This window comes from Dendropsophus ebraccatus, chromosome 11 (assembly GCF_027789765.1).
Source record: "Dendropsophus ebraccatus isolate aDenEbr1 chromosome 11, aDenEbr1.pat, whole genome shotgun sequence".
Taxonomy (NCBI): Eukaryota; Metazoa; Chordata; class Amphibia; order Anura; family Hylidae; genus Dendropsophus; species Dendropsophus ebraccatus.
In genome coordinates, this window is record NC_091464.1 from 63889386 (window position 1) to 63909382 (window position 19997).

General features: G+C 39.1%; 1 protein-coding gene across 1 annotated transcript; it reads left to right on the forward strand.

The window, feature by feature from the left end:
• Window positions 1-13708: 13708 nt before the first annotated feature.
• On the forward strand, window positions 13709-14621 carry OLIG2 (oligodendrocyte transcription factor 2). Its single transcript, XM_069945445.1, has one exon. It carries the CDS (start codon window positions 13709-13711, stop codon window positions 14588-14590), a length of 882 nt encoding a protein of 293 aa, XP_069801546.1. The 3' UTR covers window positions 14591-14621.
• Window positions 14622-19997: the final 5376 nt, after the last annotated feature.

A 19997-nucleotide genomic window follows, 5' to 3' on the forward strand; every position in this document is an offset into this window, starting at 1 on the left:
GGGAATCTGATGCCGAGAGTTCGGGTTCATACGAACCCGAACCTCGGCAGGTTCGGACCATCCCTAGTCCACAATCTTCCAGAAACAGCACCCCTCCTGCCCTCAGTTTGGCTGTGGTTTTGCAGCTCAGCTCCAATAAAGTGAATGAAGCTGAATTGCAATACCACAAACAACCTGGGACAGGGGTGGCGCTGTTTTTACAAGAAAGAAGTTTAAAAAAAAGAATTTGGACAACCCCTTTACAGTTAAAGGGGTTATCCAGTGCTACAAAAACATGGCCACTTTCTTTCTGAGACAACACGTCTCTTGTCTCCAGTCACTTCAATGGAACTGAGCAGCAAAACCCCACCCAAACTGGAGACAAGAGTGAGGCTGTCTCTGGAAGAAGGTGGCCATGTTGTAGCACTGGATAACCCCTTTAACGCATTTGCAACCAAACATCTATCAATGATAAACCAGGGCTACTCACAAGATCGCAAACTTGGTCCACTGTGGCTTGCTTGCAACTATGATGTGACAGTCACCCAAAAGTCAACTTTTCAGATGCAGGTTGCAAATCGCACAAGACTTTATCAGCATTGACCTCAATGCAAATTGTGTGTGACTGCAACCTGCAGATTTCTTTTTACAAAGCACAACAGTAATAAAGCCAAGTAAAGGAATACCTAAAGGAGTTATCCAGCGCTACAAAAACATGGCCACTTTCTTCCAGAGACAGCCACACTCTTGTCTCCAGTTTGGATGGGGTTAGGCAACTCAGTTCCACTTAAGTTAATGGAACTTAAAGGGGTTGTCCAGCGAAAATCTTTTTCATTCATATTAACTGATATCAGTTATATAGATTTGTTATAGAGATTTATGAGTAAATGTAATTTACAAAAATGTAAAAATTGACACCAAAATGTATTTTCTTTCATCATGGTATATAAGAAAAGGCTTACTTTTAGAGGGGTAGTTATACCTGCATATTACTTATATTGATGGGGAAATTGTAAAGATTTGTTAGAATTTCGTTTTTTTACTCTCTCCTCTAACCACCATATGTTTTGTATTTTGTTAGAGCTGTTTCTGGTTTTGTTTAGAAAATATTTCTGAATTAGTAATAAACATTTAAAAAATTGTTTAATAGTGTGAGAAAAAAGGTTATTATTATTATTATTATTATTATTATTATTACAATGGATATTATTACTTAAATATTGCACAAAACAATGCATTTAGCTACAGTATAGTTATTTTATGAGATTTTATTTAATTCCACATATAAAGATGATAACGTTTTCAATGTATTAATATTAATTATAGGTTGCTAGATAATGACATTTATGTTTCTGTGCAGACACCTCTATCCAAAGTTTAGACGGGTGTCAGTGCTGAGTCTCCTCCGGTTATTAGAATAGTCGGGTGAAGCAATCGGCACGTCATTCCCCAGCTCAGTCTGACAGATGGTAGGAGATGGCTCCAGTATAAGTCTATGGAGATTCTTGGAGCGCTGAACTGGAGAGTGTCGCATATAGCCGCACACTTCTCTCTGCTACATCTAATGATCAGCCTTACCACTGATAAGGTGCATTTACACAGACAGATTTATCTGGCAGATTTTGGAAGCCAAAGCCAGGAATGGATTTGAAAAGAGGAAAAATCTCAGTCTTTCCTTTATGACCTGATCCCTGTTTACAATCTGTTCCTGGCTTTGGCTTCAAAAATCTGTCAGATAAATCTGTTCGTGTAAACACACCATCACCCAGACCAATCTAAAGTAAATCAGCTGGCCCACATATACATTAGATGGTTGGGGTTTGCCTCCTAATGTGTACAGGGGGACGTATGGTGTGTTTGCACAGAGATTTATCTGACAGATTTTTGAAGCCAAAGCCAGGAATGGAATGGAAAAGAGGAGAAATCTCGGTCTTTCCTTTATGTCCTGTTCCCTGTTTATAGTCTGTTCCTGGCTTTGGTTTAAAAAATCTGTCAGATAAATCTCTCTGTGTAAACACATCCTTAGATACAACACTGGTACCAGTACTTTGTTAGCCCCTGGTTGGCTAGGGCAGTGAAAGGGTTAAGAATACTCAGCAGGTTGTTGATATCTAGAGATCAGTATTTTCCTTCAGTATTTTTTCAACCAAATCCAGGAGTGGGTCGAAAACATAGAAGCTGTGCTAATTTTGCAGTTCCCCTCCTGGTTTTGGTTAAAAAAATACTGACCAAAAGACTGAGGGAAATACTATGTGTGAATATAGCCTAAAGGTGGCTATATACCCTCTATAACTGTCAGCACATGATGACACATTCATTCCTGTTAAAAAAAATAATAATAAAAACAAATGCTAATTTTAGACGACTAATGAGAGACGGTCACTATCTGGAAAGAAGATGGGAACTCTATATGCAGCAGCAATAATCTAATGTCATAGACAAAGGACAGGCACAAAAATACTAAATATAAAAAACAACCAAAAACCCCACAATGAAGGTATGTAATCTCTATATGATAGAACTGGTGATACATTTTCACTTCCCCAACATTATAAGGATGTTTACCTGCTGTCACTGTTTGGACTGATAGGCTGCATGTTGTGCTGTCACTGAGAAGTGATACAATAGTATTCAGTCTAGACAATGCTCTGTGAGCTAAACACATCAGCAGCCCATATCTGGTAGCTCCCTCTAATGTATCAATCTGGGATCCAGGCTGTTTAACTCACAGAGTATTGTCTAGATGTGTTACAATGGTCTCCACTCCACAGATGAGAGCAGGACCAGCTGTGCAGCCATGTGTGACCTCTGCAGCCAGAAAGTGTTCTCACTGACAGCAGAGACAGGGGGAGACCTGGGGTACAGCTATCCTGGAGGAGGGGGGACTGCACCATTTATATAGGGATATGGATGATGTTATGGATATAAGGATAAGGATGATGTTCTGTATATAAGGATATGGATGATGCTATGTATATATGGATATGTATGATGTTATTTATATAAGGATATGTATGATGTTATTTATATAAGGATATGGATGATGTTATGTATATAAGGATATGGATGATGTTCTGTATATAAGGATATGGATGATGCTATGTATATATGGATATGTATGATGTTATTTATATAAGGATATGTATGATGTTATTTATATAAGGATATGGATGATATTTATATAAGGATATGTATGATATTGTTTAAGGATATGTACGATGTTATTTATATAAGGATATGGATGATAGATATATATATATATATATATATATATATATATATATATATATATACATTTATTATATGTATAATGTTCTTTATATAAGGATATGGATGATGCTATTTATATAAGGATATGGATGATGTTCTTTACATAAGGATATGGATGATGTTATGTATATAAGGATATGTATGATGCTATTTATTTAAGGATATGTATGATGTTCTTTATATAAGGATATGTATTGTTATGTATATAATGATATGTATGATGCTATTTATATAAGGATATATGTATGATGTTCTTTATATAAGGATATGTATGATGTTATTTATATATTGATATGTATGATGTTATTTATATAAGGATATGTATGATGTTCTTTATATAAGGATATATGTATGATGTTCTTTATATAAGGATATGTATGATGTTATTTATATAAAGATATGTATGTTGTTCTTTATATAAGGACTATGTATGATGTTCTTTATATAAGGATATGGATGATGTTATTTAGATATTGATATGTATGATGTTATGTATATAAGGATATGTTTGATGTTCTTTATATAAGGATATGTATGATGTTCTTTATATAAGGATATTATGATGCTATTTTTATAAGGGTATGGATGATGTTCTTTATATAAGGATATGGATGATGCTATTAATATAAGGATATGAATGATGATATTTATATAAGGATATGTGTGATTTTCTTTATATAAGGACATGTATGATGCTATATATATATATATATATATATATACGGTGGTACCTTGGTTTAAGAGTAACTTGGTTTAAGAGCGTTTTGGTTTAAGAGCTCACACTTTTTCAAAATTGTGACTTGGTTTAAGAGCATTGCTTTGGTTTAAGAGCTCCCTGTACTGGGTGGGAGGGGGAGTGGGGAAGGGGCATGGTTTGCATAGCGGGGTCTACAGCCCTGTGCTCTGACCTAGGAAGTCGTCCTCACCTTCCAAATCATAGCAGATCCACTTCAGGCTGGGGCTTACATCAGGGGACAGGACTGTGGAGGTAATCTCTTCATAGCTGTAACCCCTCTCTCCCCGGACAGAGAATGCTGCATGTATGTGCCCACATCTGTCCTGCTCATTCCTTCATGCTCCCTGCAGTCTCTGTCCGCCCTTGTGTTTCCCATCCTCTCCATTACTGTACAGTAACTTAAAATATCACATATTCAGCAGTTTCTGAATGTTTGTTTCATCTGTTTTATATGTTATTCAGAATAATAAATCATTATTTTTGGGGTGTGGAACCAATTGTCTGCATTTCTATGATTTCTTATGGGAAAATTTGCTTTGGTTTAAGAGTGGATTTGGATTACAAGCGCAGTCCCGGAACCAATTATGCTCCTATCCAAGGCACCACTGTATATATATATATATATATATATATATATATATATAAAAGGACATGTATGATGTTATTTATATAAGGATATGGATGATGTTACTTATATAAGGATATGGATGATGTTACTTATATAAGGATATGGATGATGTTACTTAAAGGGAACCTGTCACCCCCCGTGATGGGGTGACAGGCTCCCGACCCCCCGTTAGAGCCCCCTATACTTACCTAATCCCGCCGGGTCCCGCTTCTGGATCCGGTCGGGTGACGGAGATCTCAGCCGCTGCAGCCCGGCGCGCGCGCTGAGAGATGAGTCCAACACCCATAGAGAATGACGGAGCGCTGGACTCTCCTGTCATTCTCTATGGGTGTTGGACTCATCTCTCAGCGCGCGCGCCGGTCTGCAGCGGCTGAGATCTCCGTCACCCGACCACCTCCAGAAGCGGGACCCGGCGGGATTAGGTAAGTATATGGGGCTCTAACGGGGGGTCGGGAGCCTGTCACCCCGGCACGGGGGGTGACAGGTTCCCTTTAATGATTAGGCTTTATGCACATCAAACCAGAAAAGTCCCAAGTAATAAACTTCTATGACTGCTCTATATGTGTCCTCAGGAAAATGTGACACTTACAATGATTATTTACCTTTATTTTCGTATATCTGACATTCATTTGATTGTAGACGTATCCTTCTCTTTGAAACAATCCAAACTGTGAGACAAGTAGACATGAGATAGATTAGAAGATGGATAAAAAAGAATGTTAATATGAAATATATAAAAAGATAGATAGATAGATAGATAGATAGATAGATAGATAGATAGAGATAGATAGATAGATAGATAGATAGATAGATAGGAGATAGATAGATAGATAGATAGATAGATAGGAGATAGATAGATAGATAGGAGATAGATAGATAGGTGATAGATAGATAGATAGATAGATAGATAGATAGATAGATAGATAGATAGATAGATAGATAGATATGAGATAGATAGGAGATAGATAGATAGATAGATAGATAGAGATAGATAGATAGATAGATAGATAGGAGATAGATAGGAGATAGATAGATAGATAGATAGATAGATAGATAGATAGATAGATAGATAGGAGATAGATAGGAGATAGATAGATAGATAGGAGATAGATAGATAGATAGATAGGTAGATAGATAGTCCAACTGTATGTTTAGCGGCACCACCACAGACAATGAGTTCCGTGTGCCAGCGGGAACTTACTTGACAGGAGTACTCAATTTAAATATTTAAACAGATTTTCCGCAGCACAACTTGTAATGAAAAAAACTTTGTGTTATTTATTTCATATCAAAGTGCAAAGAAAAACATGCGTGCAGCACAGCAAAAACTGAAGAAGTACGATGCGACGTTTCGGTGACCTCCGTCACCCTTTTCAAGCATGCTTGAAAAGGGTGACGGAGGTCACCGAAACGTCGCATCGTACTTCTTCAGTTTTTGCTGTGCTGCACGCATGTTTTTCTTTGCACTTTGATATGAAATAAATAACACAAAGTTTTTTTCATTACAAGTTGTGCTGCGGAAAATCTGTTTAAATAGATAGATAGATAGATAGATAGATAGATAGATAGATAGATAGATAGATAGATGATAGATAGATGGATGCCAGCTTGGGTACTGACCAGACTATATTACTAATACCAGGAGATACCACAAGGTGGCGCACCCATGCAATCCAAGCAGAGCTCAGGCTTCCTAAGGTCACGGAGTGGCTGCTGGCTGCATACAGTAGGTGCAATCTAATAATGAGGAATAATAGACAAGCTGGTATAAGGGTACGTTCACACGTACAGGATCCGCAGCAGATTTCATCTAAATAACTGAATACAGTATCAAATCTGCTGCGGATTCTGTACGTGTGAACGCACCCTGAGCAATTTGCTCCAGGTTTTTTAAATGGAGAATTTAGCGCTATGTAACAGCCGCCTGTCCTGTGTATATCTCCTCATCATCCATAGTATCCTATCCTGTCCACATCTCCTCATCATCCATAGTATCCTATCCTATCCACATCTCCTCATCATCCATAGTATCCTATCCTGTCCACATCTCCTCATCATCCATAGTAGTCTGTCCAGTCCCCTCATAATCCGGAGCAGCCAGTCCTGTTTATGTCTCCTCATCATCCATAGTAGCTTGTCCTTTCCAGTCTCCTCATCATCCACAGCAGCCTGTCCTGTCCAGTCTCCTCATCATGCACAGCAGCCTGTCCTGTCCTGCCCAGTCTCATCATCCACAGCAGCCTGTCCTGTCCAGTCTCCTCATCATCCACAGCAGCCTGTCCTGTCCTGCCCAGTCTCATCATCCACAGCAGCCTGTCCTGTCCATCCCTCCTCATCATCCACAGCAGCCTGTCCTGTCCAGTCCCTCCTCATCATCCACAGCAGCCTGTCCTGTCCAGTCTCCTCATCACCCACAGCAGCCTGTCCTGTCCAGTCTCCTCATCATGCACAGCAGCCTGTCCTGTCCATCCCTCATCATCATCCACAGCAGCCTGTCCTGTCCAGTCTCTTCATCATCCACAGCAGCCTGTCCTGTCCAGTCTCCTCATCATGCACAGCAGCCTGTCCTGTCCAGTCTCCTCATCATGCACAGCAGCCTGTCCTGTCCAGTTTCCTAATCATCCACAGCAGCCTGTCCTGTCAAGTCTCCTCATCACCCACAGCAGCCTGTCCTGTCCAGTCTCTTCATCATCCACAGCAGCCTGTCCTGTCCAGTCTCCTCATCATCCACAGCAGCCTGTCCTGTCCAGTCTCCGCATCATCCACAGCAGCCTGTCCTGCCCAGTCTCATCATGCACAGCAGCCTGTCCTGTCCATCCCTCCTCATCATCTACAGCAGCCTGTCCTGTCCAGTCTCCTCATCATCCACAGCAGCCTGTCCTGTCCATCCCTCATCATCATCCACAGCAGCCTGTCCTGTCCAGTCTCCTCATCATCCACAGCAGCCTGTCCTGTCCAGTCTCTTCATCATGAACAGCATCCTGTCCAGTCTCCTCATCATGCACAGCAGCCTGTCCTGTCCAGTCTCCTCATCATGCACAGCAGCCTGTCCTGCCCAGTCTCCTCATCACCCACAGCAGCCTGTCCTGTCTAGTCTCCTCATCACCCACAGCAGCCTGTCCTGTCCAGTCTCCTCATTATGCACAGCAGCCTGTCCTGTCCAGTCTCCTCATCACCCACAGCAGCCAGTCCTGTTTATGTCTCCTCATCACCCACAGCAGCCTGTCCTGTCCAGTCTCCTCATCACCCACATCAGCCTGTCCTGTCCAGTCTCCTCATCACCCACAGCAGCCTGTCCTGTCCAGTCTCCTCATTATGCACAGCAGCCTGTCCTGTCCAGTCTCCTCATCATCCACAGCAGCCTGTCCTGTCCAGTCTCCTCATCACCCACAGCAGCCAGTCCTGTTTATGTCTCCTCATCACCCACAGCAGCCTGTCCTGTCCAGTCTCCTCATTATGCACAGCAGCCTGTCCTGTCCAGTCTCCTCATCACCCACAGCAGCCAGTCCTGTTTATGTCTCCTCATCACCCACAGCAGCCTGTCCTGTCCAGTCTCCTCATCACCCACATCAGCCTGTCCTGTCCAGTCTCCTCATCACCCACAGCAGCCTGTCCTGTCCAGTCTCCTCATTATGCACAGCAGCCTGTCCTGTCCAGTCTCCTCATCATCCACAGCAGCCTGTCCTGTCCAGTCTCCTCATCACCCACAGCAGCCTGTCCTGTCCAGTCTCCTCATCACCCACAGCAGCCTGTCCTGTCCAGTCTCCTCATTATGCACAGCAGCCTGTCCTGTCCAGTCTCCTCATCATCCACAGCAGCCTGTCCTGTCCAGTCTCCTCATCATCCACAGCAGCCTGTCCTGTCCATGCCTGTTCATCCAAGTCTGCGTGTACATGTCACATATCTTTCTTGTATATATAATTTATTAGACTTAGTTTTTTTTCAGGACAAAATGTAAATCACAATTAGTATGTATATCACAATTAAATGTGATCACACACACACACACACACACACATACAGTGTGTGCGTGTGTGTGTGTGTGTGTGTGTAAGGGCAGGATTCTGTATTATATATAGGGGCAGGATACTGTATTATTATATATAGGAGGCAGGATACTGTATTATATATAGGGGCAGGATTCTGTATTATATATAGGGGCAGGATTCTGTATTATATATAGGGGCAGGATACTGTATTATATATAGGGGGCAGGATACTGTATTATATATAGGGGGCAGGATACTGTATTATATATATATGAGGCAGGATACTGTATTATATACAGGGGGCAGGATACTGTATTATTATATATAGGGGCAGGATACTCTATTATATATAGGGGGAAGGATACTGTATTATATATATATATAGGAGGCAGGATACTGTATTATATACAGGGGACAGGATACTGTATTATTATATATAGGGGCAGGATACTGTATTATATATAGGGGCAGGATTCTGTATTATATATAGGGGCAGGATACTGTATTATATATATAGGAGGCAGGATACTGTATTATATATAGGGGGCAGGATACTGTATTATTATATATAGGGGCAGGATACTGTATTATATATAGGGGGCAGGATACTGTATTATATACAGGGGGCAGGATACTGTATTATTATATATAGGGGCAGGATACTGTATTATATATAGGGGGCAGGATACTGTATTATATAAATATATATATATATATATATATATATATATAGGGGCAGGATACTGTATTATTATATATAGGGGGCAGGATACTGTATTATATATATATATATATATATATATATATATAGGGGCAGAATACTGTATTATATATAGGGGCAGGATACTGTATTATATATAGGGGGCAGGATACTGTATTATATATATAGGAGCAGGATACTGTATTATATATAGGGGGCAGGATACTGTATTATATATATATATATATATATATATATATATATATATAGGGGCAGAATACTGTATTATATATAGGGGCAGGATACTGTATTATATATAGGGAGCAGGATGCTGTATTATTATTATATACAGAGGGCAGGATACTGTATTATATATAGAGGGCAGGATACTGTATTATCATGTATAGGAGCAGGATACTGTATTATATATAGAGGGCAGGATACTGTATTATATATAGGGGGCAGGATGCTGTATTATTATATATAGGGGCAGGATACTGTATTATTATTATTATATAGGGGCAGATACTGTATTATATATAGGGGCAGGATACTGTATTATTATATATATGGGCAGGATACTCTTATTATATATAGGGGCTGGACACTGTATTATATAAAGGGGCAGGATACTGTAATATATATATATATATATATATATATATATATATATATATATATATAGACAGGATACTGTATTATATATAGGGGCAGGATACTGTATTGTTATTATAAAGGGTGGGATAATTTATTATATATAGGGGCAGGATATTGTATTATTATATAAAATACTAAATGGATAAAAGTTATAATAATCATTATCATTCAATAAGGTAAAACAATAGGTGTATAATAATAAATTATAGAATCATCATTAAACAACAATAATGATGATGATGATGATGATGATGATGATGATGATGATAATAATATAGTATAGAAAATAGAAAAACAAAGATTAGTTTAGCATATACAGTAAATTTAGAAAGTATATTTCACAGTGGAGACCTCATGTAGTATAATATAAAAAAAAAGTATATTGGTTATAGGAAATCGTAAATAAAGCAATAAAAAACAATAACAATTATTACATCATTTCAGCACCCAGCCAATAAATTATAATACACATTAATAAATTATATATAAATATTTTAGTTTAATTATTAATAATAATTATTAATATAATATTCAATGTAACAATGACATAATATTACTAGTAATAATAGTAGTAGTAATAATATACAATGTAACAATGACATAATACTAGTAATAATAATTAAAAATAAAAAGTAAACTGGAGTAAACCATATAAAATCTAGCATTAATGATGAGCAGATACTGATGAACTATTTGGGGTGTGTTGGGTGAAGTTTCCTGGCAAAGCTCCAGTCTGGGCAGGGTGAGTGGGCACAGGGGCATCAGTAATTGGGAGGATGGCAGAGCTGGGCGGCCGTTATATCGGCAGCAGCTTCTCTATAGATACATATGTAATAACGAATGAGGGGCTGCAGGGACAGCTGGCTGCACCTCACACAATGACTGCTCTGTGACATCAGGGACTACTGCTCCAGCATCCTCACAGCCTCCTGCAACTACCACATAGATAGGGACAGCCCACACAGACAGGCATAGAATATATATATATATCTCACACTAATCTCTAGCTATTGTTATATGGAGTTTTATTTGCTTTTACTCTTTTATGACACCATGATGATGATGATGATGATGATGATGATGATGATGATGATGATTTCATTTACTACCTCCTAATTATTGTTACATCATGTGCTATCTTACATTTCACTAGCATTGTCCTATGGATAGCTGTAACTTTCCAGCGATTCCTGTATTCATTGTTACCTATTACTACAGCTATGGTCCGTGATATCTCTGCTGGATGTGACCGTGTAGAAAGCTTACACTGCAAATAGTATCAGCACCAAGGGGTCTGACACACTTACTGCATGCTGCTGAGGATGTCATTTATCTATCCACCTCCTATCTATCTATCTATCTATCTTCTATCTATCTATCTATCTATCTATCTATCTATCTATCTATCTCCTATCTATCTCCTATCTATCTATCTATCTATCTATCTATCTATCTATCTATCTATCTATCTATCTATCTATCTATCTCCTATCTATCTCCTATCTATCTATCTATCTATCTATCTCCTATCTATCTATCTATCTATATATCTATCTCCTATCTATCTCCTATCTATCTATCTATCTATCTATCTATCTATCTATCTATCCATTCATTTATCTATCTATCTATTATCTATCCTATCTATCTATCTATCTATCTATCTATCTATCTATCTCCTATCTATCTATCTATCTATCTATCTATCTATCTCCTATCTATCCTATCTATCTATCTATCTATCTATCTCCTATTTATCTATCTATCTATCTATCTATCTATCTATCTATCTATCTATCTATCTCCTATCTATCTATCTATCTATTATCTATCTTCTATCTATCTATCTCCTATCTATCATCTATCTATCTATCTATCTATCTATCTATCTATCTATCTATCTATCTATCTATTATCTATCTTCTATCTATCTATCTATTTATCTATTTCCTATCTATCTATCTATTATCTATCTATCTATCTATCTATCTATCTATCCATTCATTTATCTATCTATTATCTATCTATCCATCCATTTATCTATCTCCTATCTATCTATCTCCTATCTATCTATCTATCTATCTATCTATCTATCTATCTATCTCCTATCTATCTATCTATCTATCCATCCATTTATCTATCTATCTATCTATCTATCTATCTATCTATCTATCTATCCATCCATTTATCTATCTTCTCTCTCTCTCTCTCTCTCTCTCTCCTATCATCTACCTATCTGTAGGGATCTGATGGACTCCTGATAGACTGCCATCCCTCCAGTGCCCATGGCTGTGGGGCAGTAATAACACTACAGAGTGGAGTGGGCAGCATTGTGCACAGTGAGTGTTTGCTCTGGTCCTGGCCCTGTGCTGCTGTTTGCTCTGGCTGGGGGGCTGCTCTCTGTTAGGACCCCTCTCCCTATATACAATGTTATTGTTATACTGAGGGTTTTGTTTGTAGGGAGCAGCTGTCATTGTGTTGCATGCTGTCATGCTGATCACCCAGGCCAGTGACGTCACTCCTCCCTCCCTCCCTGATTGGCTGTCAGCTCCCCCCTTCCAGGACAATGACATTGTTCTACTGTTCTGCCTATAAAGCCAGAGGCTCCCAGCCCTGAGCATCAGTGCTGTGTCCCAGCAGACAAGGAGCTGTGTGGCTGTGTGATCCCCCTCTAGCTGAGCCTGCTGCTGCTGCTGCTGCTGCTCCCTCCAACATCCAAGTAAGTTCCTGCAGACACTCACCCTGCCCTGTGTCCCCCTATAGCCTGCCCCAACCCTCACAGCTCCCTGCACACTCACACTGGCATCAAGGGGTTAACACAATCATTTCTGCTCACCTGTTCCCTCACTGACACTAGTCTCCATTTTATGTTATTGTTTATGTTTTAAAGTGATCATTTGCTTAGGAGTTTAATGCAAATATATTGGTGGTAGTAGTAGTAATAGTTGTTATTATTATTATAATAATGGTGGTAGTAGTTATAATAGTGGTAGTAGTAGTTATAATGGTGGTGGTAGTAGTTATAATAGTGGTATTAGTAGTTATAATGGTGGTGGTAGTAGTTATAATGGTGGTATTAGTAGTTATAATAGTGGTATTAGTATGTATAATAGTGGTAGTAGTTGTTATAATGGTGGTAGTAATAGTTGTTATAATGGTGGTAGTAGTAGTTATAATAGTGGTATTAGCATGTATAATAGTGGTATTAGCATGTATAATAGTGGTAGTAGTAGTTTTAATGGTGGTAGTAGTAGTTATAATGGTGGTATTAGTATGTATAATAGTGGTAGTAGTTGTTATAATGGTGGTAGTAGTAGTTGGCATAGTTGTAGTTGTAAATTTATATTCTATGCTCCTATGCTTTGCAAATAACTTTTTAGGCTAGTTTTATAGCAATATAACAGTCATAAGTAGACTATAAGTATAATAATCATAGTAGTCATAAGTAGTATAAGCTTTAGTAAAAGTAACTTTGAGAAGAGGACCTGCAGTAAAATGGAGGGAACACTTTAAAATTTGGAGTGGTACCGGCAGAGCACAGGTGGTGGTGGTGGCTGTATTGCAGCAAAGATGTAAAAAACCTGATATATATATATATACTGCATGTATATATATATATATATATATATATATATATATATATATATATATATATATATAGATATATATATATATATATAAATAATCAGCCTTGTTCCCCGATCTAATGGTATGGCTTCTGGCCCCTAGGTATCGCCTCCTCCCTCCCGATGGATTCAGACGCCAGCCTGGGCTCCAGCCGAGCCTCCTCCCCCGATGTGGATGATATTTTCCTGCATTCCCGGAAAGGCAGCGGTTTCTCGGCAGCTGTGTCCTCCTCTACGATGAGCGACTCCCCCGCGGAGCTGAGCGCGGAGCTGCGGAACGCGATGGCCATGGCCGCGGCCGCGGGAGATAAACTGGGCGCCTTCAAGGCGGCGGCGGCTGCGGCGGCCGCAGCGGCTGCCAAGAAGGACAAGAAGCAGATGAGCGAGTGTGAACTGCAGCAACTCAGGCTGAAGATCAACAGCCGGGAACGCAAGAGGATGCACGATCTGAACATCGCCATGGACGGGCTGCGGGAGGTTATGCCCTATGCCCATGGACCCTCAGTGCGCAAACTCTCTAAGATTGCCACCCTGCTCCTTGCCCGCAACTACATCCTCATGCTGACCAACTCCCTGGAGGAGATGAAGCGTCTGGTCAGTGAGATCTATGGGGGGCACCACCACCATGCGGCAGCTGCAGCAGCCGCAGCCGCCTACCACCCCTCAGCCTGTGGGGCAATGACCCATGGATCTCCTCTCTCTGGACACCCAGTTGGGCACCCTGTGCACCATCCCTTACTCCCATCCACAGCTGCCACCCTCACCACCACTGGCATCTCTGCAGTCAGGGCACCACCACCCCCTCCACCCCCTGCACCTCCAGCTTCTCATCCTACTTCACATGGTCTCCTGAAGTCCCCCAGCCCTGGCTCTGCACCCCTTGGTGGGGCATTTCCACACTGGAGTGGGATGCCATGCCCCTGTAGTATGTGCCAGGTACCCTCTGCAGCCCACCACCATGTCAGTGGGGCCAGCCTATCCAGGCTGAGTGCAGACACCAAGTGACTAGTCAGCCCTTACCCCCACAGGGCGAGATGAGAGGAGGTGCCAGGGGCAGAAGACTTTGCTGGAGCATCTTCTAGGGGAGATCAGTCCCAAGTAGCATCCTGAGAGTCACCCATCCTACTCTAACACCCAGTCCCATCTGCTCTGGGGACCCGGAATGATTCATCCAAGAACTGAGACTCAGACTGAAGTGATGGTATAAAGTGGCATTCAATGGGCAATGATCAGAACAAGGGACATTATGTGGTGCCCGCAGAGCAGACCCAGCGGTTTACACGCGTTTTATAGATGCAATGTGAAATAGGTTCATAGAGAAAATACAACCTCAGTGTACATGCAGAGTCCTGGCAGAGTCCATAGACAACTATTGCAAACCTTATTGTATTAACAAGAAATATCTATTTATCTATCTATCTATCTATCTATCTATCTATCTATCTATCTATCTATCTATCTATCTATCTCCTATCTATCTATCTATCTATCTCCTATCTATCTAATATCTATCTATCTATCTATCTATCTATCTATCTATCTATCTATCTATCTATCTATCTATCATCTATTATCTATCTATCATCTATTTCCTATCTATCTATCTATCTATCTATCTATCTATCTATCTATCTATCTCCTATCTATCTATCTATCTATCTATCTATCTATCTATCTATCTATCTATCCATCCATCCATCCATCTCGCTGACCACCCAGTGTCACCTCCCCTCACATCCATTACATGTACTCTGCGCAGAGCTCCCCTTTAATTCCTTCCTATGTTAATGTTTAGATTAACCCCTTAACGCCTATAGCCCAGGTGACCATATCTTGCTGTAAATATATAAATATTATATCTATATATTATTTAACATTTCTTTGTGTATTAATAGGATTTTGTTACTTTTTGGTCATTTTCATTTTTTGTTTGTTTGTTTGTTTGTTTACGTGTTGGAAATCTTTTCGTGTATCTCCTGGAGTAAATGAGTTGATGCCCTTCTCATATTCTCCCACGGATAAGGGGGTCATGTAAGCACACACTCCCGGCACTTGTACAGACATACATACTAGTTGTTCAGGTTGTATGTATGATAGAAGGGGGCTATTCATTGTGTTGTACGGAATGCCTGTCACTGCCTACTTTGCCTTCCTCACTGCCTGCTTTGTCTGGCCACCTGTGGAACTACAAGTATCAGCAATATGCTATAAACTGTTATCCAGCAGCTGGGGAACTAATAGTCTCAGCATCCCCTGGTGCCACAGCTTGGTGGCAGTCCATGCTCCCATAAACCATTGCCTGCCACGTCCAGCATGTCCTGTCCCTGGATCCACAGGTTGCACTCATACTGTTGTAGATCACTGCCTAATGTCTTATACATATCACTGCCCACAATATTTTGTCACCTGTTTATTTTTGTATAAAAAAAGAAAAAAATGCTAAAATATTTATTACTTTATTTGGTTTTGAAAAATGATTGATGAAATAAAATTTAAATAAACTTTTCTAAATAAATAAAAAAGTCTCATTTCTTTATATTGGGGGGGGGGGGGGGGGGGGGGGGGGTGTTACCTGCAGCAAAAGATGGAATTATTGTAGCCATTCAAGTCGACATGGAAATGTTAAATATTTAAGCAACTATTAGTATTAGTATTAGTGTCAGTTTTATTATAATTAAGTGATAATAGTATGTAGTGTTAATGTGGTAATAGTATTATTAGTATCACTATTGTTATTATAGGTATGTAGTGTTAATGTGGTAATAGTATTATTCTGTTCTCTATTACACATTAAAGTTATTAGTAATATAATAAGTATCACTTCTAGAACCTCTACTACTAAGCTATAGTAGAATAACGAAATAACACAACCTCACTGCTTCAAAGTCATAACAAATACATAAAAAACTGGGAAAAAATGAACTGTTATTAGACATTTAAATATAAAACAGTAACAAGGGAATCGTCTTTTTGGGGTGGATGAGAGATCAGGGAGGATCGGATGCCGGGAATTCTGTAGGGGGAGGCACATAATAATAAGGAGAGATTGTATCCGAATCTGGGTATATCCAACAATATATCACGTCTAAATAAATCTGTAATATTATGGAAGTACCATTGTAAAAAACCTATATATATATATATATATATATATATATAATATATATATATATATATATATATATATATATATATATATATATATATATATATTATTTTTTTTTCTAATAAATATATATATATACTTATATATATATATAATATATATATATATATATATATATATATATATATATATCACAAGGCGTTTGTATGATTATACTTTCTCACTGGAAGATGCAAATGAATAATATAGCCTATTTATAGCAAATCCCACATGACCTATGGTTATCCTTACATGATAGAATAGTATTCTTTACATTCAGTACGTCTATCCATCTATCTATCTATCTATCTATCTATCTCCTATCTATCTATCTCCTATCTATCTATCTATCTATCTATCTATCTATCTATCTATCTCCTATCTATCTATCTCCTATCTATCTATCTATCTATCTATCTATCTCCTATCTATCTATCTATCTATCTTCTATCTATCTATCTATCTATCTATCTATCTACCTATCCTCTATCTATCTATCTATCTATCTATTTATTTATCTCTCTCTTTATCTCTATCTATCTATCTATTTATCTTCTATCTATCTATCTCCTATCTATCTATCTATCTATCTATCTATCTATCTATCTATCTATCTATTTATTTATCTCTCTCTTTATCTCTATCTATCTATCTTCTATCTATCTATCTATCTATCTATCTATCTATCTATCTATCTTCTATCTATCTTCTATCTATCTATCTATCTATCTATCTATCTATCTCCTATCTATCTATTTATCTTCTATCTATCTATCTCCTATCTATCTATCTATCTATCTATCTATCTATCTATCTATCTCCTATCTATCTATCTATCTATCTATCTATTTCCTATTTATTTATTTATTTATCTATCTATCTCTTCATCTATCTATCTTCGATCTCATAATATATCATAATATTCCTTTACCACTTTTTGCCCATCTTTTTCTTAGGATAACACTTAAAGAAGCATCACAAAATGGTCCAAAAATGTATTTTGCCAATATTATATTGAATAGTGACACATTTGCGTGTAAAATGGAATTTTTAAGGTGCTAAGTTTTAAAAATAGTTTTTGGTAATAATAATAATTATTATTATTATTGTTATTATTATTATTATATATTTTTTTTAAAGATGATCAATTAAGTGGATTGTCTCCTGAAACCCATCCTGTGTATAGGTCCTGTTGTGCCACATAGACATCATAGGAGCCAGTGAGCCAATGCCATAAGTAATGACTGTACTGTACTGTCTGCACTTTCATTTTGACATTTTTGACATCAATACCCACACAGTGTACCTTTTTGCCTCATACACCTTCCTTCCTGACCTGTGTAGGATAGGTTCATACAATCATCACACTCATTTCCCCAGTGTCTAATCCCAAAGTCCACAACTTCACACTTCAACTGTAATTGAAAAGTAAAAGCAAACAAGTGGAAAAACACAACAGAAAACACCCTACTGCCCAAATCATCTATCCAAACAGGCACATTTTATACCTTGTAATATACAGCTCTGCACACTGAAGTATATAGTGGGGTGCAGCCTCCTAAGTACAAAACTGTCCAAATAAAGTCAGGTAATAGTTATCCAAAATAACAGCTCTCCCCATTACATGCTCATTTACCTATAAAAACAGCATGTCTATACTAGTGTTTCTACATGGTATAAACCAAATATGTGACTAATAATAATAATAATAATAATAATAATAATAATAATAATAATAATAATAATAATAATTTATTATTATTAATCATTATAATATTTGTAATACACATATTATTATTATTATTAGTATTATTATTATTAGTATTATTATTAATAATAATAATAATAATAATAATGTTTTAGCCAATGCAAAGAGTGCAGAGAGAATATAAAATTGTCCTTTTTTGTAAAAAAAAAACAAAAAAAACAAACATGAGCAATGTAAGTTTTGTCCTGGTTGTAAATACCCAGCATTGGGTGGCAGATCCTCTGCACATTATAACACAGGAGGCATGAACTAGCCGACTACAGAACCGGAGAGCACAGACTCTCACAAAGTCCAGCAGAAGACAACCTCACCAGGAGATGTCTTTGGAGACAATCACTTGAAGCAATGCTTCCATATACCTCTGTACACACAGAGTCCTAAAGAACATGCTACACTTAAAAAATAAATTAAATTATGGATTTGTACAAAATCAGAGGAAAACCTCTCTGTTTGCCTAGTATGAGAAACATAAAGAGGTATTGTGGAGCTCTCATGTAGTCCTATCATGCTCAGTAAGAGATGGGCATGAGAAGGGCTGGTCTTAAAGGGAACTGATCACGCCGAAATTGCCCCCATTGATAAGGAAACGTGCTGGTACATCACCCAGCACGCTTCCCAAACATCCCCCTGTACCCTTCGTCCCCTCCTTTATTACCCCGCAATCTTACCCCGCCGTATGCTAATCAGCCCCAAGTAGTCATGGTGGGTGTAGTTATCCGGGTCCTGGGCGGCTTCCAGCGCCGTAATCACGCCCAGAGGGGCGTGATTCCAAAAACTGCGCTCCGCCAATGTCATCTCTGGCTTGCGTTCCACGTCGGCGTCGCATCGCGTCTTTCGCACGCCGCGCATGTGCAATACGGAGGGAGAAGACGCTGATGTACTGCGCGTGCGTGGCGTGCGGAAGATGTTGGCGCGCTGCCGTTGTGGAACGCAAGTGCCGCCGACATGGAACGCAAGCCAGAGATGACGGTGGAGGCAGGTCTTTGAATCATGCCCCTCTGGGCGTGATTATGGCGCTGGAAGCCGCCCAGGACCCAGATAACTGCGCCCAGGACCATGTCTAGTTCAGCCCACCATGACTACTTGGGGCTGATTAGCATAGGGCACAGGACTTCACAAATGTAAGATTGCGGGGTAATAAAAAAGGGGACGGAGGGTACAGGGGGATGTTTGGGAAGCATGCTGGGTGATGTACCAGCACGTTTCCTTATCAATGGGGGCAATTTCGGCGTGATTGGTTCCCTTTAAGTTGGTTGTTGTCCTTCGCAGTATCATGATCATTATTAGTGGCTGTCATTATAAAATAGACGTCCACCTATCCCCAAATGGCCGTAATTTGTAGGTTACCAGCCATTGTTATAAAATAACGGCCACCCAATAAAAACGGACGTCATTTCAATGGCGCATAGGCAACACAGTGGCTCAGTGGTTAGCACTGTAGCCTTGCAGCGCTGGGGTTCAAATCCCACCAAGGGCAACATCTACAAAGAGGTATATTC